The 27,224-nt window shown below is 32.6% G+C and overlaps 1 protein-coding gene across 8 annotated transcripts in view; it reads right to left on the reverse strand.

Annotated features, from left to right (window-relative positions):
- Nucleotides 1-27,224, reverse strand: part of GRIK2 (glutamate ionotropic receptor kainate type subunit 2) — a 638,483-nt gene that overhangs the window by 151,310 nt on the left and 459,949 nt on the right. For all 8 annotated transcript variants that reach the window (XM_041767187.1, XM_041767198.1, XM_041767221.1 and 5 more), the window contains one exon: nucleotides 4,217-4,440. In XM_041767187.1, the coding sequence (XP_041623121.1) occupies nucleotides 4,217-4,440 (224 nt within the window). The remainder of the gene's footprint in view (nucleotides 1-4,216; nucleotides 4,441-27,224) is intronic.

Below are 27,224 nucleotides of genomic sequence, written 5' to 3' on the forward strand. Positions count from 1 at the left end.
GTGCATAATAATTCATTGTTGCCCTTCACTGTGCATTAAATGTCACCCATCATTGTGACAAGAATATAAAGGCTACTGCACACTAGTCAGGAGTCTAGATCAAAGCTGTTGATGCAAGCACTTTGGACATGGTTTCCTACACTCGGTTAAACCATCAAAACACTATGTTTAGAATATCTTTACCTCTGAGTACCAAGAGAAATACGGAATATTTTTATAAGTTTAGAAGAACTCTCAGTAAGGCAATAGCCTTGTCATCTTGTGACCACAGACCATGTTAGTGTCAAAATGTATGTCAAGACAGTCCTGGTGGTGACTATTAATACACCCTTGGGTAGATTCTAGGGAGACCATTTCCTACTGTCTAATCTAGTAGTGCAATAGATGATATTCTAATATTCTAAAAATCATACAAAGTAATTCAATCTTAAAACTTACAAGAAACTTCTATATTCTTTTTAACTTTGAAAAACTAATGTTATGTACTTAACATTGAATATTCGTTGATTTATCTTTGCTAAGAAGGCCAGGTTAGTCAATGTTGCTTGCCTTCTTTTATTCTTTTTCCTCTATTTGAACATATATACTTGTTCATTTAAATAACCTAAGAAATTTCTGTGTAATAACATTCTTACTTAAAAAAGCTGGTACAGTATTACTTTTCTTCTCCAGTTTATTTGTATTTAATTTTAAAAATGTCAATCTCAGAATAAAATATGCAACATTATTATAAGCTTAGTGAATTATTACTAAGGTTCCATCAATCCTGTTGGAGGGAAATGTGTAGAGCATTATGCTCTTCTTTTAAGTTTGGTCTTCAGTTATTCACTTCTCTACCAAACTACTAAGAACTCTAGACCAAGATTTATACACTGAATTTCAAAATAGCTCAGGTCTTGTTAAAAGAAAAAAAAAATCTCCCTAACATTATGGGCATTTATATTGACTCATTTTATAAATAGGATCTACTGCATCTGTATTATCTGTTGTTTAATAAAGGAAATATTTGAAGCAAGGTGAAAAATACCTTTCATTCTGAGTATAAAGGGTGGATTTCCTAACCAGACTCTTTATATGACTAACTGCTTTCTCTATACTAATATACCTAGGTCAAAGGAAAATATAATAGAAAGAGGGAAAGAGAAAAGGTTTAGGGACAAATATGATCAAGTGCAAGTTTATCATGTACGAGATTTCTTCCTATTCCTCTGTCAGCCAAGAGCTATGGTTAGGAGATCCAGGATAAGGCCATTCTGTATCCAGAATGCCGAACTTCAGGCTCATCTTTACTGTCAAACAAGAGTTCTCCCCTAATTCACATAAGCATGCTGTTTATGCCATTATGCTATAAACAATACTGCAACTGTTTGCAAGACACCATAGATCATAAAACCATATCAAGACAAGTAAAGCCATATATGTCTTTCTTACTACTGCTTAAAAAAAAAAAACCTTAGAGCCTTTGTTAGGTACTTATTAGATAATCTTTTCTTATACAATAAAGGTGAAGGGACATTTTAAAAATCCATCATAAAAACAATCTGCTTTTACATTTAACTTTAGAAAACAAATTCCAACAATTGTACAGTACTCAATTTATTATGAAATTTTGTGGTTAGCATGGTATTATTTTAGAACTTTGTGATCTTCCCTGAGAATGAAACACATATCTGAGAGTTTTTTACTGTAATTTTTCCTTTTTTTCCTGTAATCATTATGGAGATAAAGATAAAAAATATACATAAATAAAAGGCCATATTTATTTTGACAACAATAATAATGTGAATAAGTGATTTCTATACAACATAAGGCACAGTCCTCATTCATAGGTGAAATTAAAATACTACATTTATTGTGAATTGATAACAAATATCCTAATACCATTTAAATTAGGAATGTAATTAAGTTCTGTAATTGAAACTTGGACATTTCATCTACATTCGCACATCATGAACTTCTTTCACGGTAACAAAAGTTTAATTCCATATCAAAGTGGAGTTTTTTTTTAATTAAAGTAAAGTAGATATTAATTATATAAATTTATTTGGCTTTAGAAGTTCAGTTTAGAACTTAAGCAGATTCTATTCAAGAAATTTTCTTTTAATCTGAGTTTTCAGTGTGTTGTTTTTAGCAATATTTATATAAGATTATTTTAATATTGAGAATTGAACAAGATAGTTCAGAGATAATCTGAAAATAATTTATTTTCATACTATATATTATTTACCAAGATATCTAATATTATTTATCACTTAATATAGGATATCTTATATCGTTTGTTATTTAATAAAATATGTTAATTTGTCCATAAATGAAGATATTATACTTAATTTCTGAAACTGATGAAACTATTATCACATCGTTGAATATGAGGCTGAAATAGAATTACTTTCAAATTCATTAATTTAATAACTAATAATAAAATATGACAGTAATACTCTAAAATTTAATAACACTTAAGTGGCACACCAGCTATATGTTCTCAATAAGAATGATATGGATGTATTTATTCTGTAAAAAATTAGTACAGGTTACGATTACACAGATGTTATGTTACTATTTTATTTGATGGTTTATCAAAGTGATAGTTAAAGAAATATTATGAAAATTATATGAGTGCATAAGCCACACAGCTTGCCTCTATTTGCAAATGTTCTTTTAAGCTAGAAGAGAATTCAGATGTTTCAGTATTTGCTTTTGAATGTAATCTCAGAAGATTTGGGCTCAGAAAATTAGTAATATCTGAAATTCCTAATATGAATTTGAGGTAATTCAATAGTTTCTACTTAAGATCCCCTGGAAACTACATTAGACTTAATTCAGGTTGATTGATGCTTGCACAATTGCCTCAGAAGGGTCTCAGGACATTTACCACTAGGTTTTGATTTTATCTTTCCCAGGAACTTTTGTTAATTTGATTAAGAAGGAGCAGGTGTACCTGTAGACAGCAATAAAAGCTTTTTCTATACTTTGGAGTATTTATTTTTTTGTCTGCCTTGTGGGCATGCTGTAGAGTTCTCCAGCCATTGAATTATTTAAACTGCAATCCTTGAACTCATTTCTCTGAATACATATAAAATAGCGTGGTTTGTATTGGTCACTATAAAAGATTTGTAATTGACGCAAAGATGCTCAAAAATGAAAATGTTGTTTGGTTTCCACAAGATATGGAAAAGTCTGGAGCCGAAAGTTTATGAATTTCATACTCCAAATTCTCATTTTGGGGTAGAACTCGAAATTTCATATAAAAATTTTAACATGAGCTACCATACAGCTACAAAAGCTATATGTATGTATGGTTCCAATACAAATTTTCAGCCATATGCAAATAATAACTGTCTGAAGGACTCATGTGTTAATATTAAAACAATTAGGTAGACAATCATAAATTTGCATTACATCCATATGTGAATATCAAAAATATCTGTGTATAACCACAAATAATCTACATATATAAAAATATACTACTTCTAGAAGTGATTTCATTCCTTGTTTTAATTGAATGAACTAAGCATTTGTTTTTGTTTTTTTTTAATTTCACTGCTAGGAACAAATGCATGATTTCATTGAGAAAAGAATAGGTTCAAAGGAAAGATAAATATCTTTAGTGATAAATTTATCAGAAGAACCTATATATTTGAAAAAATAACTCTCTTATTTAATATTTAATTTTGATGATAGAACAAAAAATATTTGTAGTTATACATTATATTATTTTGTGAAAAAAATGAGAAATTTTATGTGGAAAATAATGGTAGTCTTTTTATACTTAAAAAAGCCTCCTTTTAAAAAAAAAAAAAAAAAAGCCTCCTTTTAAATTTTACCACTTTGGTTTTTTTTATGACTGATTTATTATTCCAAATAAATCAGTAAATAAATAGTAAAGTATACTATTTTGCTTTCTGGCTCAAGAGAAATCTTCAAAATGAGAAAACAATTTTTATGTCATGGTGATTTGGACTGCTTTTAGATTCTGATTAAAAAGAGTAAACTCTACCACACTTATAGCTTACTGACATAACCAGCATGCTTTCTGCCCAAAAAGGCAGCATAATATATTTTAATAAGTTATGTGACTCTTAAAAGTTCATTATTCTTCAGCACCCCAAGGGAAATAAAGAAAAAGAAAAGTAAAAATTATTGTGACTTTTGACAATTATTAGTTAGAAAAAGGAGGTAACAATTGCCAAAAAAATCACAAAAGTGAGCATGTTACCTGGCTATGACAAAGAGCACACAACTGACACCCAAGTAAGCCAGCAGAATATACATCCAGATATCAGGGGAGAGAGGATTCAGGAAGGAGAAGACGCCTGGGTTTGTACCATTGGGCTTGCGGTACAAAATACTTATTCCAAGTGTCATAAAGGGCTTGGAAAAGTCGATGACCTTCTCTCGAACGTAGGTAATAGCCAGTGGAGCAACTGCAAGGTCAGCTTTCTGTAGAGAGAAACAGAAGAAAGGGGGAAAAATTGGTTCTAAGTCTCAAGAAAGAAGTCAGTATCCAAATTATACAAAACAAATACTTTACACTTGAGAATTGTCTCATGTAACTATTACATTAACATGTAGAGAATTCTTGATCCTGAATTGGAGGACCTGCTTTTTCTGCTACTCATTTCTATGTCCTTCTAGATTAGCAAACCAGAATTTATTGTACAGAGAGAAAAAGAAAAAAATCGTACAGAATGAAAAACTGAAGAAACTATTCTACATTAGGACCTGAATTATTATGCTATGGAATCTTCTCATAATTGTTTTTAATCTCAACTTTAAAAAAGATTTAATATCAGTTCTGACTTTTTAAATACCTAGGTCAGATTCTAAATAGTAATACTAATAATATCTACTTCAAATTATGTAGCTGATAGTCATAAAACATGCTTTCTTGGTTTTAAAGCTGTAAAGTAGTTAAGAGATTTTAGTTTTTAAATAGTTAACATTTTGAAAATCATCTTTTAATGTGATTGTGTTTCCTGCCCCTGAGTTTTGTTTCTAACCCTCTAATTTTTTTTATATTATTTAATGAAAATCCTTAAAGCCTTGCCTAAATCACATCAGGAAATGAGTTTTTCAATTTTCACAAAGTTGCTAATTTTCCACGGTAGCTTAAATATGTTACTAATGCTTTTCACTCATCATGTTATAACCATCTGTCAGGATGAACTTCAAATCCAATATATTAAGAGAAAAAATTATAATATTTTAAAATAATAAACAGTTCTATTACATATTGATAGGAAGCTGTATTTCTATATTCCTTTTATTTTCATAAACATACTCGGCTTTCAGAGAATAAGTAAGAAGTGCTCCTTGTAGAGAGTTATAGAAAGATGTACAAAATAATGAAACTGGGCCTCCAGTTTCCTTACCCAAGGATTGTTGGGGAACTTCAAAAAGAAACTTCTCTAGAAGCTAACTTTGTTGACAATATTATTCTGGGTATGTGTGTGCATTTGTGTGTTGTTGGGTGTGTGTGGAAAAAAGTGAGCAGTCAGATGCTTGAATAGAGTATCTTTGAATATCAATGGATAGGGAAAGATATTTCTCCAAAAATTAGGAAGGAAAAAAACAGGTTTTAAGGGACCTGGAGAGGATATCATCATATTTCATATTCATAAATCAAAGAAAATATCAATTTTGCAATAATAATTACTAATGTCCTTTAAGCATCTGCTATGCAATAGGCACTGTGCTAAGAACTTTACATCAATTGTCACTTTAATCCTTACATAATCCTACCATTATCCCCATTTCAGGTAAGGAAACTGAATCCATGAGAAGTCAAAAACTTGTTTGCAGTCATAGAGCTAGTTGAGCATTGGAATTAGGACATAAACCCCAAGCTTTTGGAATCTATACCCAAAACTAACCATGACATGCACCTCAGAAGACAAAAATGGACTTATACAGACATTCATTCATTCATTTATTACAGAATTCATACAGATGGAAAGAGGAATACATAGAAGCAAGAACAGTGATTAATAGATCAGTCACTGAGATTTAAAAGGCCAGGTGAAGAGTTTAGGCAGATAGAATATTTTCCACAAAGAAGAGAAAGCATTTCCTCAAAGACAGAAGGGAAGGAAGTGCAGATGGTTTGAAAAAAGTAAGTTTGTTAGGGAAAGATTCTAGTAAAAATTGGACAACATGAAATAGTGGTTTGCTCCTGTTTAGGGGGTTGAATATACAGCACAGTTTATCTATGTGCCACTTCACTTTGTAAACTCCCTCATTCTAGACACATGTAAAGCAAAATTTTACCACATGTAAAGCATATAATTGAATATGCTTTAGGCTGGTAAAATATTTTTAAATTCATAGTAGATATCAACAAAATTTAGGGAACAATTCAAATAACATGTTAAGACAAAACCACTACATTATTCCAAAAAAAAGTTGTTCAGTAGGCATATATTAACATGACTGATTAGACATGCACAAAATTTTAAAGATTTTATTTACTTATTTATTTTAGAAAGTGAGAGTATGCACATGCATGAACGGGGCAGAGAGAGAGGGAGACGGGGGGGAGGGAGAGGGAGAGAATCTCAAGCCAACCCTGTGCTAAGTGCAGAACCTGACACAACTCGATCTCACAACCCTGAGATCATGACCTGAGCCAAAACCAAGAGCAGGACACTAAACTGACTGAGCCACCAAGTGCCCTGACATACACTGAATTTTAAAATTTACTTAGCATTGCCTAAAATAAAATGTCTATTCCAAATATAAAATGGAAAAAGGATAAAACATTACACAGTAAAATACTTTCAATGATAAAAGAAATTAGACATTTAAAACAAAAGATAGAGACATTTTTAGACATTTTATTTTAAAAAATAAATATATAGGCAGACTGTGGTACATCCATATGACAAAATATTATCCAGCAATAAAAGGAAATAACTATCAAGGCATGAAAAGAAATGGAAAAACCTTAAATGCCTATTACTAAGTGAACAATGCCAGTCTGAAAAGGCTACTTACATATGATATGATTCTGATTATATGACATTTTGGGAAAGGCAAAACTATACAGGCAATAAAAAGATCAGTAGTTACCCCAAAAACTCAGGTAACAGAGTGACAAATAAATGGAACCAGAACATGTTTATGACAGTAAAACTATTCTTAATGGTGGGTACATGACAATGTACATTTACCAAAAATCATAAAACTGTACAACACGAAGAGTGAATCCTAATGTAGACTATGGACTATAGCTAGTGTCTTCATAATAGTTCAACTGTAACAAATATACTACACTGATGGAAACTGTTAATAAGGGAAATTGTAGGGGGTAGGGTAGGATGGGACAAGGTTTAGAAACTCTACTTTCTGCACAATTTTTCTATAAACCTAAAACTGCTATAAAAATATCCATTTTTTAATAACAGGTTGTTTTAACCATATCCTTAGGAGTATGTTATGTTCATTAAATTAATTAGAACTTAGTTGTTACTATTAATATTAATAGTTGTTACTATTAATAGCAAAACACACAAAACTTACCAAACATCAATTGTCAAAAATAGCTTCTATCTACACACCAAATATGTTTTTTAAATTCATTTTAAAATTTATAAATTAAATTCATTAAACTGATTAACCTCCAGATCATCTCGCAGCAGTAAAGAACATTATTTATACATAATACCACTGACTATGAGTAAGATCTAACTTTATTACAAGTCTAGTAATATAACAATTTTGAAATCTAATAAAATTAAGGCTGTATTAAAGATGTTTATAATGGCAGATGTGGTATTGTTCCATCAACTATCATGTTATTAAAGACTAAGTGGCTGGAAAAAAGGGTCTGATGGTGAATTGCATAATCCAAGAGCTTTTTATCTCTGTAGGTAAAGGTTATGATTTCATGAACATAGATTTAGTAATTGTTATTTTAAGATTTTAACTTTTTATTTAAATTCCAGTTAATGCACAGTGTCATATTAGTTTCAGGTGTACAATAGAGTGATCCAATACTTCCATACGACACTGAGTCCTCATCAGAAGTGCAGTCCTCATCTCCAGTGGTGTTTTATTTTTAAGAATAAAATAAAGTAATAAAGTAACCTCGCATTAGAAAAGCCAATGGTCAAAACTGTTTAAAAAATCTATTTCAGCCCAAGAAAAATAAGTAAATAGACTGTCATGTGTCATATGAATAGTACAAAGGAAAAGAAGAGCTCATTTCCAACTGATCAGATCTGTGAAGGCTTACTCAAACGATTACACTGGTGTTCTGCTTTGAAGAGAGTCTGTGATGACAAAGACTTGAATTGGGAGGGTGGCACCAGCAGCAAAAAAAGAGATCTCATAGACGTGGCTTAAATTAAACATGTCGATTATGGGCCAAGGCCAGATTTTTTGCTCATATCCCTTCCATTAATCCTCACAGCAGTTCTACCACATTTATAAATGTCGTTTTCTTTTTTACAGATGGAAAAAATCAGAATTCTGAGAGTTTAAGAAATGTATGGTGCCAAAGGTGACTTAACTATACTCACTGCCCAACATTTTTCTGTGCAAATTATGAGGAATTTCCTCATAATGATTTCTTCTGCTTTATTGCTTCTATATTTCCCTAACCAAAATTATCTTCCCTTTTCTCCACTATGCACATTCCCTAGGACACATCTCTGGTTCTTTTCCTCTTATGTAGCCCTCCTTGAACATTCCATACACATGGAATTCTCCCGAGTGAATTTTTTTATAGCACTTGTAACAGTAACTATAATTTATCTTATGCAATTTCTATTTTTTTTCACATACAAGTCAACCAATATGAGAGACTTGAACATACGTATTGTAATTGTGTTGTCTCTGTTTCTAGGACAGTGTAGGCACTTTGGAACCTGTGGGCATGCCCTCCAATCAAAGCATGTAGCTCAGAACTGAGAAGATGGTAAAGTACCCCACCCTGTAAATTTCTACAAAGATGCCTGGGCAGCAGCTATCTCATTAAAATGTCTTAATTTAATATTCTATGTGAAACTCTTCCAGATTGTTTTACAATCATAATAATCACTGTAACATCCCTAGGGCATTGGACAAAATCTGACTCCAAGGAACTGCTTGGTAAATGTTTGCTAAAGACAGTTTTAACTTACTAAAATACAATTTAGCTTACTAAAATTTTCAAATAAAAATCACTCTCAAAATTAACTTTTTAATTTCTAGTGAACTAACTCATGTAGGGGATAACAGAATAATTCTTTTTTATATTAGCTAAGAGCAATCCTTTGACCAACATTTTCATAGAACAATGATAACATTTATTGGTCTAATTTCCAATTACCTAATACAAAAATTAGATAACAAAGCATATCTTCATGAATGTTACAATGATTCCGAATTTGAACATGTTGAGAAAACCTTCTTTATGAAGTCCTAATATTCAAAGAATATAATGATATTATTTTATAATACATGCTCTGGTCAATGAAGCATCTTATGCATCCTTCTGGAAGGTCCTATAATTTGACAATGGAAAACCAGTTCCAAACACTTTTTATGTCCACAACATTGTGAAGTGCTTAGGAAAATGGGTAAAATATAGTGGTAAGTGTATTTGAATAGACTGGAAATATGTTAACTGACATATTAAGCTAGCTTAAGACATTTAAGCTAGTTAATTATAATATTAATTTTAATATTACTTATAAGTGACACCACACTCTCCTAAACTCTTCACAATGCATAATGTGAACACGTGCTTTGCCTCTATGTGCACTTTTATGGAAACACAGTTCACTTTCTGTATACACGGCATACTACCTCCACCACTATCCACCTAGTCACACTGCCTTCTCTCTTACAGTGGCCTCCTAATTGATCCCCTGCTTTCATTCTTGCCCAACTAGAGTACGTTCTCCATCTAAAGACAAGCTCTTGTTAAAACACATACCTGATTATCACTTCTGGCTCAGAATTCACCAATGACTTTTAGCACACATAGAATAAAACCTAATCTTGGCCTACAAAGCACTGAGAGGTGTCCCCTAATTATTGAATCAACATCAGTTCCTATCACTCTTCTGGTTTTAGTGGGCTCACTCTTGTTTCAACAACTATGGTCGCAAGGCTGTTCTCATGTCTGTAAAAGCCTTTATATTTGTTTTCCTTTTGCCTGGAGAGCCTGTCCCGCCTATGTCTACATAGCTTATTCACTCACTTGAATGTTCTGATGTGTCTGTTCTCTTATCACTCAAAGGGGTTTTTGCTGACCACTCCATCTATCACTCCTTATCTCCTTATCATGTTTTCATCTTCTTCATAAAACTTATCATGACATGAAATTATATCATTTACAGTTGGCCTGCTTCCAGTCAAATGTATGCCTCTTTTGAGTAAGAAGTTTCTCCATTTTGTCCACTTCTGCATCTCCAGTGCTGTCTGGGTCATTAAATACATTTAAATGATTGAGTGAATGCATAAAACTATCATTATTGCTAATTTTTATGTTATTATATTATACAGTTCTTCTCTAAACTTCTTTACAGAAGGAAATATTGCTGAAGTTTATCTTCCTACAACAGTGAGATTTTCCATGTGCGTGATTTCTATTTTTATATAACTAAAATAATAACAAAAAACTGATAAAATATTTTATACTTCATATTTCCATGATAAACTGGTTATCAGTTATTATAATAAAGAAGTTATATCATACCATTAGGTTAGTTAGTATTCATTAGGTGGTGGTGAAGAAAAAAAAAAGTAATGAGATTAAAGTTACAAGTGAAAACCTAACTTCAAACTTCTATAAATTATGTATATTATATGTAGTAAACAAATGAATATCTATTTGTAGGTTTACAAAAACATAACTTTATATTTTAGAAATATGTCTTCAGCTACTTTTTACCAAATCAGGTAATAAGCACATAGTACACAGTTTAAAGTGGGCAATTGAGTTATAAAATCCAGAGATTTCTTTTACACATGAAAGGCCTGTAAAGGGACAATTAAGAAAGAATTAAACACAGATAGCAGTATTAAACACAAGCCACAGCTGTTACTTTATTAACAGTTAAGTAAGCCTGCTGACAATTTCAAATGATATAGACTACATCTACCAAGCTTGCCATTAATTCCAGAGTGAAAAATGAACTTCTCAACTGGTAATTTTTCAGAAGAGCCATGGCTCCAAAATATTTCTAGAGCTTGATGGATTTTTTTGTGGGGGAAATGAGTGTTAAAGGCGATTTAATTGTTTTTGTTTTGTGTGATGTTCTTTCCATTCAGTTCTAATTTTGTTGTGAACTCTCAACTGGATGGTTTACAAATACTAATATTTCTATACTAGAATTATTACAATATTTTCCTTTCTCACTTTAACATTTCCACAGGATTCATTTGTCCTTTAATATACTTGTTTGATTAATTTAGCTTCCTTGAAAAAATTGGGTACACAGAAATTGAGGAGTGTTTTCCACATTGATAATTTCAAAAATAATCTGAAATCATTCATATCAATAATTCAAAGTGAAATTTAGTATATCTGTTATTCACGAGTAAAGCACTCAGTGATGGTGTCACTGATAATATTTGTTCTTGTCGCTGACAATATTTGTTCTACATTTTGGGTATATAGCTTTCCTGATTTTAAAATAACTAATATCTTTTAAAATTACAATGTAAGTGAAAATACTTTATTGTGTCAAAGACAATCACTCAAATATGAAAAATATTCTAATACATTCTATAGTCCTTGTATTTATATATTTAAACATTCATAAAAGCAAAACAAGGAAAAATCCACAATATTATTCAAACTTAATGTTATTATATATTTACCAAGCAAATAAGAATCTCTTGAAAAGAGAGAGAGAATGAATGGCTTCTTTAAAACAAATTTATTTTAAAAGTTTCAAGATAGAAAACAGTAGCAACTCAAAATAGTATTTAAAATCTCATGTACTTCTTGAACCTATAAAACATTCACACAATTTCTGTTACTATTGAAGATATTATTTCACCTATATATTTTCTCTTTTTTTTTTCACCTATATATTTTCTGCTAAACCTTTTTTTCATTTCCCAGTTTACATGTTATGGGATCACAACCAGTGGACCAAGAAACAACTACTAGCACTAAGATGGATGACTATGAACTATAGGGAACCTTCCTAACGGAATTGTGAACATGTAATTCTGTTCTGTTAACTGTTCTCCAGTGGATAAGGAAGTAAGCACATTGAATTTAAAACAGAATCACGGTTTGTTTTAAAATAATAGGTAAATTACAATAGCTATAATCAATGATATAAAATGTTTTATTGTAATCATTTTATTTTAAAACTGGATGTTAATTAACTTCAATTAATTTTAGAATAATTTTAGAATCAATTTATTTAGAATATTTGTCACAATAACAAATATTCCTTGACAAACTATCAAGGTTCACTATGCACCAGGCCTGGGGCAAAGTACAGAACAAACGTATTTAGGACAGTCTCATTTCTCAGGTGCTCACCATAGCATAGGGAATATTAATGATGAAAACAAGTAATTGGAATGGTCTAATAAGTATTTCAGGTGAAGTGTGCATAAAGTTGAGCTATGTACAGTTGTGCTATAATTTTACTGGCTTGCCTACTTGTTGCTCTAATGGATTAATACAAAATGATATTCATTATTAGAATTTATATTAATTTTGCAAAACCCAGAGTTGAAATGGGACCTATACACACTTGTCATTAGTATTTTTAAAAGTGCAATGGATTCAAGAGGGAAAAATGATAGTATTGTAACCCATCCTATAGCTTCTGATTATCTCTTCTTTATTACTAGATTTGTTTAAACTATGATTTAAAATTTAAATTAAATTTTTAATTTTAAAATTAAAGTGATCTTTAATCAATGTGAGAGTAATAGGAAGAGTCGAATGGTAACACATGTAAGCCATGTAAGTAAACTGGAAGGCACTCCTAGCTCAACCTCTTTTATTCCCTTTTCCAGTTAAAATACAAATAGGGATCCCTGGGTGGCGCAGCGGTTTGGCGCCTGCCTTTGGCCCAGGGCACGATCCTGGAGATCCAGGATCGAATCCCACGTCGGGCTCCCGGTGCATGGAGCCTGCTTCTCCCTCTGCCTATGTCTCTGCCTCTCTCTCTCTCTCTCTGTGTGTGTGTGACTATCATAAATAAATAAAAGAAAAAAAAATTAAAAAAAAAATAAATAAACACTGATTTTCACAGATAGTCTCATTAGTCTCACCTAAAGGCATTTGTTACACTCATTTAAATATCGTAGAAAATAAATTATAACAATATTTTCAGTATATCTTCTAATAGAATATGGATTCTTAACTTTTTACTCCATAGACTGTACCTTGATTTATAAATAGATTTACATCATATGCTGAATTACTAAGCAAACCTATCTTTGAACAGGTCAAATTAAAATATAAATTTACTTAAATCCTTACATTCAAAATCTATATCATATGCTCATCCTTAGGACATATTTGTATTTGTTAAATGGATAAACAATATACATGATAGAACTTTGTTTAATAAAATATTTATATTTATATAATGTCTGGCCATTATTGGTGTTCCGTGTGGATATCTTTACAATTAATTCTTTAGCATACAAATATTTTGCAACATGTCTTCTTTGGTCCCCATGACTGATAAAATTCCCTGAATCTGTACTATATAATAATTAAGTTTTGTAAAAGTTTAACTGTAATGATTTATTCAATATCTGTTAAATTTTTGAGGTATGAAGGAACTGCCATCTATCTTAAATCATTCACTCACTAATTTATTAAACAATTTATTCAACAAATATTTTTTATTGAGTAATAGTTCTATAAAAGTTGCTGTTCCGGGGATCCCTGGGTGGCTCAGCGGTTTAGCGCCACCTTCAGTCCAGGGCCTGATCCTGGAGTCCTGGGATCAAGCCTCGGGATCCAGTTCCAGATCGCGCTCCCTGCATGGAGCCTGCTTCTCCCTCTGCCTAGGTCTCTGCCATTCTCTCTCCTCTGTGTCTCTCATGAATAAATAAATAAAATCTTAAAAAAAAAATAGTTGCTGTTCTGATGTTCATAGTACTGGCAGAGCCAGACAAAGTGAAGAAAGAAGACAGACACTAAGCATGAAAAAATTAGAGGATATAATTTCAGGTAGTAGAGACTGTTAATGAGTGAAGGTAAAGCCTGGTGAGAGGATCAGAGTATGCCTAGGGAGAAAAGGAGGGCACTCTTTTTAATAAAATGGACCACTCCAAGATCCTGACATTTGGTCCAGATTTCAGTCAAATCAGAGATAAAGCCCTACTGGGAGGGTCTGAGCAGAGTTCTCCTAGTGGAGGAGATTGTGAGTTAGGCTCTGGGGTGGAAACAGGCCAGCTAGGCCAGAGGAGCAGTGAACATGTCTGTAACCCTCCCCAGTTCCTCTCCCATTAATCATCCTGTTGATTCTCTTCAGAAAATCCCACTATTATAGAAACATCACATGAAAAGACTCTCCAGCCATAAACAAAAGATATCAGATTTAGAAAATTTGTGTCATTGCACCTCTCATGTCATTCTCAGTGTGTTTTTCTACTAAAATAAAATACCATTTTGATTTATTCTATCTTCATTCTGTAAATGTGATCCCTATAAATTATATTGTTCAAGTTCAACTGCAAGAAAACTACTTGTGGGCAGCCCTGGTGGCACAGCGGTTTAGCACTGCCTGTGGCCCAGGGCGTGATCCTGGAGACCCAGGATCGAGTCCTATGTTGGGCTCTCCGCATGGAGCCTGCTTCTCCCTCTGCCTGTGTCTCTGCCTCTCTCTCTCTCTCTCTGTGTCTCTATGAATAAATAGATTTTAAAAAATCTTAAAAAAAAAAGAAAACTACTTGTGCCTTAGAATTTGTTAAAATACTTATTTAACTACCTATTAAAAGTTTAATCAAAACACTGATACCATGATGTTGTAATTCAGCATTATATAATAGTAAAAGAAAAAAAAGATTATATTGTGCACAATATTTCTGAACCTGACATGACCTTGTTCCTACAACACCTATGTGATCTCCTGCCTGTACAACAATCTCCCATTCATTAATAAGAACAACTTCATGCCTTTCTGTAAATATTACTGAGGAATAGCAATTTCCTTCTAGAATATTTTTTTCTCCAGAAAATTCAGGTATAATAACTGAATTTAGACCACTTCCCCATGATTGTTAATAAAAATTGAGGTCATTCTCCTATTTGCTCATGAGATTTTAACAATATATCATTATCATGTATATAAGGATGCTTGGGTAACCTACAGGTAAATTTGAATATAAAGATTAAACAAAAAAATTGCAAAATAGTAAACAAAAGTCTTTCTGATCCTAGGTGCTTGTAGTTGCAATAGTGTCTGATAATAGAAAACTGGATATAAATAATAATAAAAAGGTCTCTAAGAAAAATGTTAGAATATTCCATCTACTGTTTTATCCAAACTGCCCTTCCTTCCTTCTTTTGCTCTTCCTCTCTCTTCTTTCTTCTAAAACCAGAGAAAATATATATTTTTTTACTCTTTAAAGAGCATTTACAATAAGATTAAGTGTCAAAAGCAGGATTTAATAGGATTATATAGAAGGATTTAAGACAGAGATCATTAGCAAAAATTTTTTTCTATTGAATGGAAGTGGATCACCAATTCCAGCCTGCAAGAGCCTTAAATATATCCCTAACGTTTAACCCTGGAATGTCACACCTAGAATATTTAAGAATAATTCTGAGTTCAGAAACACACTAATATACAAAGGTATTCCCCCAAAATCACCTATAATCTGAAACTGGAAGTAGCCTACATGCCTCAAAAGGGAATGGCTAATAAATCAAGGTAAAACAATAAAGAATTACTATCCACTGTTAATAGAATTTTATGATGTCTCCACTAAAAGAGAATGGACACTGATAGTGTGAGCTAATACAGAAACATACAATCTTAAACATGAATTCAACTAAATAAAAATATAACAAGAGGGGGAATTTACAGATTAAATGTGTTTTAGGATATATCGACCAGTCACAAAGAGAATTTTGAGATCCCAATTTAAACAAGTAAATTATAATAAATAAGTAAATATTATAAAACCATCAGAATCAGAAAAGTATAAATAAAAGTATAAATAAAACTGTTGATTAAATATTTTTGTCATTAGGAATCATATTTTTTCTGTGGGATAACCACAGTATAGCCATTAAAAAAGTAGATCCTCTCTTTTAGTGATAAATACTATTTATATATGAACATATGAAAAAATATGACATGACATGAAGTCTAGGAATTGCTATAAAATAGTACAAGTGGCAAGATAATTGGTGAGAGTTGAGATGAAATGAGATTGGTGAAGAGTTTTCTTGTTCTTGAGGGTTGGCAATAGGTACACTGCCCCTCACTTTATTTTTCTATTTGTACATGTCTATAAAGCTCTATAATATAACATTTTAAGTGTATAAAATCAATAATGAAAAAAATTGAGCAAAATGTTAATAGTGTTGTCAATAGTTGTAGAGTTATGGTTTTTATATTATTTCTAAATTTTGTAATCTTTGTATAATGAAAATATTATTTTCCTACTTCAGGAAGGAAATTATGACATATGAAATACATCATTAGTCAAATGAAATACAATTATAAGCAATAAAGTAAATCCATAGAATTTTTGTGGTCATCATGTTTAAGAATATAAGGATCAAAACACACATGCAAAGAGTTTTACTTGACCTAAACTTATAGATTAACTTCTGTACAAATACAATTCTTTCCTGAAAATAAATTACTAAAATATGAAATGAGTGAATAAAGTACTGCTTTGCCTTAATTTAATTTCTGAAAAGCATACAACATATTTTGCATTGTGAAGAACAAGGAAAAATAAGCTCCCCTTTCATAAGTATTTTAACCGGAATGATTCAAATGGAACCACTTATATCAAATATTAAATAACCTGTTGGAGAAAATGCTACCATATTTCAAGGCTACTGATTCCTATCTCTTCATACATTCCTGTAGTATTTTTTCATGTAGGATTAAGTGGGAACAATAATCAATAAGATTATCTTTCTGTAGATGTAAAAAACCAGAAACTTGGAACAAAGAGTAAATCATAAAGTAGTAAATACCCATGATTTTAGAAAGTAATTACTATCCCTCCACCAGTTTAAAAAGTTCACATAAATATATTCCATAGTAAAGTAAAATCAGCTTCTATTTTGTCAGCTGTGAAATAATATGACAGGATCTATCAATCAGTATTTACTGGTAGACTAAGCAGAATGGGGATGGAAAGACAGTTAGGCATGATCCCTCCCAGAGCTTATATAAGATTCCTTGAAGCAAGAAATATTCAGAGGATCTATAAGAACACAATGAATTGAATGCAGAAGAGATCAATGGAGTGGTTACGGGAAGACTTCTGGGATATTGGAGACTTCCACTAGGAATGAGAAAGACCAATACAGCAGTTAATAAGCCTGGATTCTGAATTCATGGGCAATCTGAACTTTCCAATCAAGAGCCACAACTTGTTTCCATAGCTGGTGCTCCAAAAGAGGTGTATATTTAATCTTCCAGTATTCAGGTTTCCAAAGGGCAAACTAAAACCCAAGCCATTGGCAACAGCTCAAATCATAGCTAGAGTTATAACTAATGGCCTTGAGCTTTGCCTACCAATGTGAGTGTTCCCGTCTAATTTTGGTTCTGTATACACTGGATGGCTATAGGAGCCCAGGGAATACCACCATGTTGCAACTTGTCAGGGAAACAAGCCCAGACATTTAGAAGAACCTCTATGAATTAAGGTCCCTGTTGAGTCAGCAGCTGTATTTCAAGCTGTGGGGTAGGGGATAAAATTGGCCATCACAGGGGTAGCTACCTTTTTTCATGAAAAGCCAAGATGTCACAGCTGCCTGGTTGGCCAAGTTTTTGAATATACAATTTCAGTTTGACAGAGAAACTTTTGAAGTCTTTCCCATATTGTTAGTTACGAAATCCAAGTTGATCTACCTGAAAACAGATTCATCAAGCCATGGAATCACTCGATTTCAACAAGGGTAGCAGCAAGTTAACAGGTGCTTTTTAAAACAAGTTTACATGGTACCTGTATCTAAGAAGTGAAGGAAAATTTCAGGTACAAGATAACAAAAGGCAAAATCATCACAGAGGGGTCCTTAGAACTAGAGGGTCCTAAAAGAACTAGGACTTTTCTACACGTAATCGTTTTTGATTAGGAGGATCCTTTCTGAGTAAATTCCAGCAAATCCTCAGCTCATCATTATAAATATTACTTCATTCCATTTTCTTCTGGAAATCCTACTAGAGATATTATGGAGTTTATCACCCAATCTTCCATGCCTCTTAGTTATCCTTTCAGAAGTTTATTTTCTTTTTGTGCTGTGTGTTAATCATTACATTTTTTCCATTTAACTTCCTCTTTGGTGTACCTTATCTATTTAGGTTTCTTTTTCATACTTTTTCAAGATACTTTTAAAATGTTCATTATTTCATTATTTTTCATACTTTCATATTTTATCATACTGTGTAATTTTCTGTTTTTGCAGACATTTTATAGAATTTTAAAAGAAATGCTGCCTTTAGTTTTTATTTTAAAATCTTTCTCAGATAAGGGGCAGTTGGCTGGCTCAATCAGTGACTCATGCACTCCTGATCTTGGGGTTATGGGGTTAGGCCTCTTGTTAGGTGTAGAGATTACTTAAAAAAAAAAAAAAAAACTAACTAACTAAATAAATAAATAAGTCTTTGTCAGTTCTACAAAATGTATTTCATTAGGATAAAATTCATGTTCAACGATATTTTTCAATACCAGCTTATTTTTGGTTATTTTTTCTCTACTTTATTCTCCCTCTCCCTCTCTCTCTCATGTATCCTTACAGGCACCTTTTCAGGGGTTCTGTTATTCTTTTTACTTTATCCCAGTCTTCTAAGCCATACCTATGTTTTATACAAATAATTTGAGGTTCACATCTCCTGATGATATTAGTGATATTTTGAATCTAGTTCCTAAACAATCGGGTAGCTTGAGAGAGTTCCCAGTTATCTGGCTGAATTTATGCCCTAACATTTATTTACTGAGGCCCACGACTTTCAAATAAGTCAAAACCTCAGGTATAAGTATTTTCACTCTGCTTTCACAAGTAAGAAAGCCACATTCAAGATCCTGGTGTCAAGAAGTGAGCCTGTCTTCAGATTTGGATTTTACAGGGAGTACTTTTAATCCACGGATAATTCTAGACCAACATGCCCCACTTTGGAATCAGAAGCCCTGAGTCCATAGCTTTGGTCAGGCTTACTCTGCTTATTTTGCATGGATTTTGTTATGGGTATTAATCAAAAAGGAGTCTGTCAAAGATTGACGTAATTACACCATCCTGACAAGAAATAAAGCACTATTTTTTCCAAGTTTATTATAATATACATTCTTTCTAGTCATGCTTAAAAGTTAGAAGAATTAAAGATAGCAAATCGAACTGGAAAGCAGTTATCTAAGAGAGGCAATTGGAAAATGAGAATATTACGAGGGTACCTGGTGGCTCAGTCTGTTAAGCATCTAACTCTTGGTTCTTTCAGGTTATGGCCTCATAGGTTGTTAAGATGGAGCCTTGCCTCAGGCTCTGTGCTCAGCAGGGAGTCTGCATAAGGATTCTGTCTCTCTGCCCCTCCCCCCAACCAATAAACAAATAAATCTTTAAAAACGGATGGGAGAGAGGAGGTTATGGAAGCCAGTAGAAAAGAGTACTTCAAGAACAGAGTAGTAAGCTGAGAAAATAGCTCCTCACAGATCAAATAAGAGAAAACCTAACAAATATCCACTGTATTTAACAGCTTGCAGACATTACTAAGAACAGTTTTTTGATGACATGTTACTTCAAAGATTAGCATGGCTAAGATGTGCAGCAGTGGATGTAGGTAGTCCAGCCAATTGGCAAAGATGTTTAACTCGGAGAGTAAAATGAAACACTGGGCAATGGTGGAAAGGGATTTTTTTTAATTGAGAAATCATAATCTTTTAAAACTACAAATGCAGATAAATCAGAAGAGAAAGGCCCAGATGTCTAGAGAAAGAAAGAGACATGGGTGTAAAAACTCCTGAATAGTAAGCTAGAATGGAAAGGAAAGGTGAAGAGAATATCTTCAGGCAGCAAAAGGGCCAATTTCTCCATAAAATGAAGAAGAGAGCAGAATGGATTTTAATGAAGCAGTGCTTATCAGTTTGATGATGGAGGGTTGAGGTAAGACATTCTCCACCTAGTAATTGCTACTGCTTAGAAGCAGGAGACCAGGTTTTCTGCTCCAAGTTAAAGAGGGACTGTTAAACTTAAGAAGTAGAAAGAAATATTTGAAAATAGTGTTACAGAGTAACATTAATACAGGAGCAAGTCTTGAGGAGGTAAATGCTTAATGACAGAGAAAAAATAAATTGGTAACAAAAGAATGGTTGTAAAAATAAATCATAGAGATAAGCTAGATATGGAGAAATGTGAAGAGAGAAGAGAATTAATATATGTAAACAAACAGATAATCAATTCATGGGTCTAATAAGGTCAAAAACAAAAGTAGTGTCATCATTGAATTTATAAGCAAAAAAGAAGAAGAGTTGAATTTTTTCTGAGTTATTGATCTAAGAGTTAGTGTACTTTGGGTCATGTAATGATTATGATGTTATTATAGGCATCTGTAAGTATTTTTTTAAGATTTTATTTATTTATTCATGAGAGACACAGAGAGAGAAAGAGAGAGAGAGAGAGAGAGAGAGAGAGAGAGAGAGAGAGGGAGGGAGAGAGGCAAAGACACAGGCAGACGGAGAAGCAGGCCCCTTTCAGGGAGCCTGACATGGAACTCGATCTCAGGTCTCCAGGATCAGGCCCTAGGCCGAAGTCAGTGTTAAACCACTGAGCCACCTGGGCTGCCCGCATCTGTAAGTACTATGTGGCTGAGAGGCCCCCTAGAAATGAATAACTCAAGAAGTTTAGAGCCCATGGTGATGGATGAGTCTTCTGTAGGGATACTGAATTTATCTAGAATCATGAAGTCAACCATCTTAAAGTGAAAGGCTTTGATCCAGTGGCTGAAGTCAACATTGGAAAAAGAACTGTGATTTAGAAGTGAGTAGTGAACAGCATAAACAGAGAAAGAATATCCAGAGACATGAACCTCAAAGAAGCATCTTTTTTTTTTTTTTTCCTGGAGCTTAGATAATTCATGAACTGGAAATAGCAATGGGGAGGATGGTAGTAGGGCTATTCAACTATATTACAGTCTGTCTTTTTCTGAGCACATGATAGATTGTACCCTCTTTGTCCTTTGAAGTTGAGCACAGCCATATGATTTATTTTGGACAATGGAATATAAGCAGACATAGTGTGCACTCCTTTCTGGGAAGAAACATTTAAAAGAGTATCCAGGTCATCATGTTCCCTCTTTTTCCTCAGTGTGATAATTAGCAATGCTTATGTGGGGCATCTCCATCAGCTTGGTTTCTTGAGTGAGAAAACATGGAGCAAAGCCCTCTGGTGGCCTTTGATCTACATGTAGTGAGAGTAAGAAACAATCTCTGTAGGTATAAATTACCAAAATATTTGAACCTAGTCCAAGCACTTAATCCAGGCAGCCAAGAGAATATGACTCAGTATCTAGAAGTAAATGGAAGTTAGAGAGGTAGAGTAGCCATCACTGGCAGGACTACAAAGAGAGCAATTTCAGCAGTAGAGAGGCCAACCAGGATAAAAAATAATCAAGGGAGAAATTATAAATGAAAGGAGATTATCAGTAATGGAGGGAGTAGGGATCCAGAAGGTATAATGAATTACTTGTGTGAAAGAGAAAGAGTGATAGCTTGAGTCAGAGCAAAGTCAACAGAGCTCATTCTGAAAATAAAGACACAGAAAGAATTAAATAGACTGAATAATCTTAAATTTTTTACAATGTCCAATAATAAAAATTTTTGAGATACAGTTTGTTTAGATTAAAAACTCATTTTCATTTTTAAAAATACACTACTGAAGATACAAATTGCAATCTCATGGCTTTCCACTAAATTCTCAAACACATGGCTATTTTGTGAGGGTGGGTTCAGCTGTCAACCTACTTTTTCTTCTCTTTGGTCTTATATACAAGTAGTCTAAGTAGAAAAAGAATGTCATTTGGATGGCTCCATCCCTAGATTTCAAAGTAAATGCAGACTTTTCCTTATTTGTTTATTCTATTGATAATTACAATGAGAAGTAGGGAGAGTGGAAGAGGAAGTGAGATATCTGAATTTGTGCTTTCATTCATTTCAGATATTTTACTATATTTCTATCAGGAAAAAAAAATCCTAATGATGATTAACACTTTTTGAATGTTTATAATATCCTTGATATTATACTAAGAACTTCATATTGTTTATGTCATTTAATCTTTAGCATGAAGTGCATGGTTTTGTCAAGACTCTTTTTAGTTATGACAAATGAGAGTCAGAAAACTTACAACTTGCCCAAGATCACACTTCTGATAAGGAATGGAGAGGGATTTGGATATTTGACTGAACTTCAAAGTTATTCTACTGGTTGTAATTATAAACCTTTTTTTTTTTTTTAATTTTATTTATTTTATGATAGGCACACAGTGAGAGAGAGAGAAGCAGAGACATAGGCAGAGGGAGAAGCAGGCTCCATGCACCGGGAGCCCGACGTGGGATTCGATCCCGGGTCTCCAGGATCGCGCCCCGGGCCAAAGGCAGGCGCCAAACCGCTGCGCCACCCAGGGATCCCTATAAACCTTTTTTTTAAATAAAACCTTTTTAATATCAAAATATACCAGTGGACTGATTATCTTTCAACATAGAATCAAAATGAATTAAGAAATAATGAATTGAAAATAGATTTCAGTGAGAATAGCAAATAAATCTGTGATCAAGTCTCCATTAAATTATCCAAGTTCATAGTGACATTTAAACAAGAAGTATTGTCCTTGACAACACGATGAATCTTAGTTCATTCAAGCAGTATCTGTTTTTGCTCAGTTTTATTCTTTTAAAACTGTTTTTAGTATACACATACACATATGTATACTGTTTTATGAATTTATAGACATTATATATATATCATATATACATATATGTATATATGTACACACACCATGTGCATATATAAATATGAATAAACATGTATGTGTATGTGTACTTGTAATATTGTACCAATTACTTTAAAAAATTGTGAAAGTCAAGTTTATTTTTTAAGTGCACCATGATTTATATAGAGGCAATAGGAAAGCATATCAGAACACTGGTATTATTTATATGCATATTACATATTCTGTTTTAATTAGAAAATTCAACCTTACCTGTTATGACAAACCATAACATAATTTATGTGAAGCGATGTATGGGAATGAATCCATCTATGAGAGCATAGATGTAACAGCCTTCACTTAGGTTTTGGAATGACCTACAAATACTGACTGCAGCAAGATTCATCATAATTCAAAAAATTCTTTACACAATGACAGATTGAATTGAAAACAGAAGGACACTGGTTGTTTTGTTACTATGGCTATTCCTGGCAGTTATCCAGGGATTACAACTGCACAACCTTACAAACAGCATAGAAATGGACTGTTTAACAAAGGGTCTCAGCAGGGTAATGAGTGGTGCACATTAATTCTCACTGTGCATTGATGAGCTCTTTTTGAACTTTGCCAAGGTTTAGACAATGGTGACAGGGTTCTGGCACTGGCAGAAAATTTAGGCCTTGAAGAGTGCTTCAGGGATGAGGCTGTTTGTTTGTTTGTTTTTGTTTTTGTAGGAAACCACATTTTAATCATTTAGACCAGTTATTGGTTCTAATTAGATCTCAAGTCTTAAGAAAGCTTGTGAAATATCAGAAAAAAAATCTTTGCCACACATGTCTTCTAAAGAAAAGGATCTAAAAGTGATCGTAGATTAACCTTTAAAGTTATATATTTAAATTTCAAGGTAGGAAAAGCTTCTGCAAACTTTTTAATGGGATTATGAATAGGAAAAATGTATAAAATGGAGCATGTGAAATTCTTGATATTTCATCTTAATCTATAAAAATGACAATTTTATGTTTCCACCTAATATTACTATTTACATAATTAACTGATTTGCCTAAACATTTTTTCTTAAATTTAGACTTCTCAGAAACTGACTTCAGATTTTATATGTTTCAAATGACACTTTTATTTGTAATATTGATCCCAAGGTGAGAGATCATTATCTTATATTTTAAACACTAATTTGCCTTTTTGAGCTAAACAAATTTATCATAATAAAATATTTGTGTGTGTGCATGTGCTTGGACACACACACGCATATTCCTGCAATTGATCCATCACGTTTGTTGACTGATAGATGTTGTTGACCAGTGAATAATATTTTAGGAGACAGTGATTAGAAAGCATTTATACTAATTTCAATGTAGTGCTTTCTTCTCTGGCTTTGACTGGTGTTTATAAAAGAACAGTTTGCCTGAGCATATTTTCCTGATACACAACTTTGATCATGTTAAATTGACCCTTCAAGGTCCATTCAGTGTCATCTTCCCACAGAGTTTTTCACATGACTCCAATCTACATATTCTCTCCTTGGTTGAGATTTATTCTCCATCCCTCATATGTGCATCATGATACTTCAATCAATCTGTTATAGTAATTTACATCTAGTTTCTGTGCTGTATTAAATAATCAGGAGGGAGGAATCCAAGTCTAAGTGATCTTTATGTCATTGTCAGTGACTTACACAGAACATTGCACAAAATAGTTCCTTCAATAAATAAATGAAATAAATGTATTTTGGGCTTCTTGTTTAATATAATTATTTATACAGTGATATTAGTCACATTGCTTTTTTATCCCCATGTTTTTGTTTAATAAATTAAATACTAAATCTTTAATTTTCATGTCCTCCCATTTAGGGGTTGGGGTCAGGTAAATGTCATTTGCCCGAAAATGAAATTGACAATACCAAAATCCAATACATAATGTGAAGAACTAAGTATTTGTAGAAACATCCCACCAGACACATTTCCAAAAGGATTAAATGGCCAGAAAAACACTTTTAATTCATAACAACTCAAAAGAAGAAAATACAAAGACAGAGACTTTGAGCTGACATTTGCCCTAAGGGTACTGAAATCCAGTAATCCTCTTAGGCTAGAGTTTGACATGTGATGGGTCAAAAGCCCAAAACAGAAGGTAAAGCCTGGCTCCCATGTAAAATGAATGATCAGACTGGAGACCTTATTAAATAAAGCCAATACACCTTAGCGCATCCATACTCAGTGGGTCAACCACTGAGCCCACCTGACAGAAATAGCTGATGGGGACTCACGTCTGACTTAGTCTTGGCTTTAATTAAATGTGAGTAAAGAGAGGGGAAAAAAATGCCTGCTCTGAAAATTCTTAACCACGTATCCACCTTTATATGGTGACCTCAAAAAACAACAAAAAAAAAGTCAAATACAAAATTTCTTTTAATAGGTTCTGGTTTGATTGTGTCACTAGAGACCTAACAGAAGCTCATATGAAATTTCTCTGAAGAAATTCATATTAACAAGAGTCTCAAGTGTTTCAACAAATGATGTTTCAAGGATTATGTGTACTTCAACAATAAAATACCAGAAAGTACCCAGTAAAACAAGTTACTCTGAGTAGAGTCTGCAGAAATAATATATTGGGGTCAGATATTCAAGCATTCAGATATTAAAGTTATCTCTATATAACAAACATAAAATAAGTATTTTATATTACATTTAAAGGAATGAGAAGACGTGCAACACAAGGAGCAAAGAAGTATTAGAAATTAAAAAGAGATCGGCAGAAAAAAAATGCCCGTTTAAAACAAAGATTGTAATAAAATCAGAAATTTAATGAAGTAATTATACTACAGATTAGAAAAGCTAAAGTATAAGCTAGTGAAAAAGTAGATATGTAAGAAGTAATTATATGGAACGCATCGCGGAGAGAAAGCAATCGGAAAATAGAGTTTAAATGCCATGAAAGTCCTAAAATAAAACTAATCATATTTCCAAAAAGGGATAACATATATGATGAGTAATGAATGATAATTTTTATGGAATTGATAGATATCATGAATTCTCATGTGCTCTCTCAATGTAAATTACGAAAGATAAATAAAGGGGAACTGAGATTCATCTCAAGGAAGCTAAAAATACAAAAGACAGAAGATTTTAAAAGCAGTCAGAGGAAAAAGATAAGGAAATATGATGGAATAAAATAATTCTATAGAAAACTTCACAAGAAGCTGACATTTGCCCTAAGGGCACTGAAATTCAGTAATCCTCATAGGCTACAGTTTGACATGTGATGGGTCAAAAGCCCAAAACAGAAGGCAAATCCTTCTGTTTCACAAACAATGGAAGTCAGAAAAGAGTGGGCTGATATGCTCAAAACTCTGAGAAAAAGTAACTGTTAACTCAAAATTGCATAGCAGCAAAACTATCTGTCAAGGAGGAGGGCAAAATGAAGACATTTCCAATTTAAAGGGAAAAAAGGGGTTATTAAGAGAAAGAATTTACTACCAACAGAAAGGTACTACTTAAGTGTATTATTCTAGAAGAAAATATGATCCCACATAAGAATGGCTGTTATATAAGAAAAAAATGATTGTGTTAATTGTGTTCCATTTAAACAAGTATCAATTATATAAAATAATAGTATTAGTGGAGTATTTTAAATATTAAATAAAAATCAAGTTATAGCTAAAATAACAGTAGATGCCAGCAAGGGGATGATCAGTTTAGTTTCCTAAGGTCCTTGTATTGTTTTGGAGAAAGGCAAAGTATTGATTAGTTGTTATCTTATTAAGTATGCTTGTTGAAATAGCCACTAAAATAATAAGTGAAAATTAAGTTTATAACTTCAAACTAATAGAGGAAAAAAGGAATGAGTCCAAAAAAATTCATTCAATCCAAAAGAGGTCAAGAAAAGGGAAAAAAAGAAGAAAAAAGAAGTGAATTTAGATGATAAAAATGAAACTGCTTTGAGAGATTAATAATGTGTTACCACTCTCATATCCATCTAATCAGGACAAGCAGTTGTTTCTTTAAAAAATGATAGCCCACTTAATTGTATTGTAACATCCCTGAGATAAGATATTTTATCCAAGCAGATGTGTGATGGTCTGCTTAGCCAAATGAGAGATAAAATACTATGTCTAGATTTTTATCACTG

This window comes from Vulpes lagopus, chromosome 1, assembly GCF_018345385.1.
Source record: "Vulpes lagopus strain Blue_001 chromosome 1, ASM1834538v1, whole genome shotgun sequence".
In the NCBI taxonomy this organism is placed as follows: Eukaryota; Metazoa; Chordata; class Mammalia; order Carnivora; family Canidae; genus Vulpes; species Vulpes lagopus.